The 1,593-nt window shown below is 54.7% G+C and overlaps 1 protein-coding gene across 1 annotated transcript; it reads left to right on the forward strand.

The window, feature by feature from the left end:
* Positions 1–206: 206 nt before the first annotated feature.
* Positions 207–1,339, forward strand: NEUROG2 (neurogenin 2). The gene has a single exon (XM_078875621.1). It carries the CDS (start codon positions 207–209, stop codon positions 1,008–1,010), a length of 804 nt encoding a protein of 267 aa, XP_078731747.1. The 3' UTR covers positions 1,011–1,339.
* Positions 1,340–1,593: the final 254 nt, after the last annotated feature.

Raw genomic sequence — 1,593 nt, forward strand, 5'->3', positions numbered from 1 at the left:
CATGCATATTTATCCAACAATGCTAATACGAGGTGTGAATGATTGACTTTTTGGTTCAGAAGCATGATACAGCATGCATTTTGTAAAAAAATCCCTCGTCCCCCCCAAAAAAAGTCACTTGCATCCACGAAACATTTGGTCTAACATAGCAAATCCTCGATGGTTACCGAAAATAAATGTTTTATTGTTCGTTTTCCAACAGAATGATGTCTCCATTTCCTGGCGACGGACCCACTCATCCGGAGAGCAGCAGCAGCAGCGGCACCAGCAGCGGCATCGCCATCCCATCGCCGATGGAAGAAGACACTCCGGCACTGTCTCCTCGCTTTCCTTGCAGCTCCTCCTCCCCATCTTCATCGCCGCCGACATTATCGTCATCCGCATCACCGTCGTCGTCGCCGTCATCATCATCCTGCGAAGAAGAGAAACCTCAGATGCCCGAGCAGCAGCAGCAGCGACGGCGGAAGGCGAGATCCAGAGGCTCCGGCCGCGCCGGCGGCGAGCCGCTGGTGCGCGTCAAGCAGAACAGGCGGATGAAAGCAAACGACCGCGAGCGCAACCGCATGCACAACCTGAACGACGCGCTCGACGCCCTGCGCGGGGTGCTGCCCACCCTGCCGGACGACGCTCGGCTCACCAAGATCGAGACGCTGCGCTTCGCCTACAACTACATCTGGGTGCTCACCGAGACGCTGCAGATCGCCGACCAGAGCATGCTCAGCGGCGCCGGAGTGTGCCGCCCGACGCAGCAGCAGATCATGCGAGCCGCCTGGGCCGCCAGCGGCGGCGGGGACAGCTTGTCTCCCGCATCCTCCTCCTCGTCGTCGTTGTCATCCATCGCTTCCTCGGGCTCCCCCGCCTCGAGACCCTGCAGCTCCCCAGACTCTGACTTCGAGTCGCTGTGCAGTCCGCTGCCGGCTGACGTCAAGTGCGAGAATCTGCTGCTGAGGTCGTCCTTCCCCAACGGGACGGAGTTCCTGCACAACGCTTCGTTTGTCGATTTCATCTGACCGCGCGGAATTGTTTGCGTCGCATCGTTTAGTTTCAATTCGTTTGTTGCCGTTGTTGGGTAAAGGTGATCCTCCGAGTGGTTTGTGAGCATCCATGATAGAGGTTTTTTTGCTGGGTTAGATCGCGTAAATCTATAAATGTGTCGTTAAATCCGCCACCACCCGACACAGCCAACGAGTAAGGGTTGTCACGTAAACGGAACGTGGCCAATTCGTTAACAGTACAGCACTAACCGGTGTGTTGGAGAGCAAAGCCACAACATTTACAATCTGAGTACGACGTTTCGCCAGTAATTACAACTAGCTTGTGTTTTTATAAAATTACGCGATCTAACCACCCCCCAAAAAAAACCGTGTATTGTGAATGATATTGGTCGCGAAAGCCTGCGACGTGTTAAACTAGGTGAGCATTGTTCAAACGGCGCTTTTAACGTCTGCGCACCTGTGGGTTTGATGAATCGATGACCGACCCTGCCAAAAGTGGCGGTGGCATCGACGGCTTAGTGGATGGCACTTGGATTGCTGTGATGGCCACTCTTGGGGCGACAAGATGTGAGCATGTGCCCTCAATTGTGAAGCCTTA

The sequence above is a fragment of the Lampetra fluviatilis genome, chromosome 41, assembly GCF_964198595.1.
Source record: "Lampetra fluviatilis chromosome 41, kcLamFluv1.1, whole genome shotgun sequence".
NCBI lineage: Eukaryota > Metazoa > Chordata > Hyperoartia > Petromyzontiformes > Petromyzontidae > Lampetra > Lampetra fluviatilis.